Source organism: Plasmopara halstedii, assembly GCF_900000015.1.
Source record: "Plasmopara halstedii genome assembly, contig: Scaffold_430, whole genome shotgun sequence".
Lineage (NCBI taxonomy): Eukaryota > Oomycota > Peronosporomycetes > Peronosporales > Peronosporaceae > Plasmopara > Plasmopara halstedii.
In genome coordinates this window covers 413127-413590 of record NW_020187350.1, presented here as the reverse complement: position 1 = coordinate 413590, position 464 = coordinate 413127, and the positions used below count along the sequence as shown (strand labels likewise).

Here is a 464-nt window from a genome sequence, read left to right as displayed (position 1 = left end):
AAAATGTCTGCCAAAATGTAAACCCTAGTCACGGCGTTGTCCGCGCTCGCCAGCAGTATCACCGGTACATGACAGCTTGCGCAGCTTTCGTAGCTGTTTCACCCCAGCATCCAGTTGTTTCATTTGACTTTGGTGAGATGTCATATGGTGTATCGTGTTAGCGGTTCAGGACTTTTTTGTTTCATGTGCCTCGGTGGATGCGGAATCTTTTGATCTGTATTACTGCCTGCTTCGTGACAAGTATCGTTGATGGGCTGATCCTTCGTGTACATCAAGCTGCAGTTTGCAGTCGTGGCTCGTAAAGACTCGATGTCTGGACTCTAGCAGATAGCAGGTAGTTTTGCGTAGGAAAGAGGTGGCACTTGTGATTGGTTGTATGTCGCTGCGGATCGATAGTTTGACACCAACAACGGAGCGCCATGGCCCACCCACAGGTCCGCAAGCAATTTTCGGACCAGATTTTG

General features: G+C 49.1%; 1 protein-coding gene across 1 annotated transcript; it reads left to right on the top strand.

Annotated features, from left to right (window-relative positions):
- Positions 1 to 68: 68 nt before the first annotated feature.
- Positions 69 to 250, top strand: PHALS_09673 (uncharacterized protein; the record flags this gene model as incomplete). The annotated part of the gene is made up of 2 exons (XM_024724972.1): positions 69 to 132; positions 162 to 250. 2 exons carry the CDS (start codon positions 69 to 71, stop codon positions 248 to 250), a joined length of 153 nt encoding a protein of 50 aa, XP_024575795.1.
- Positions 251 to 464: the final 214 nt, after the last annotated feature.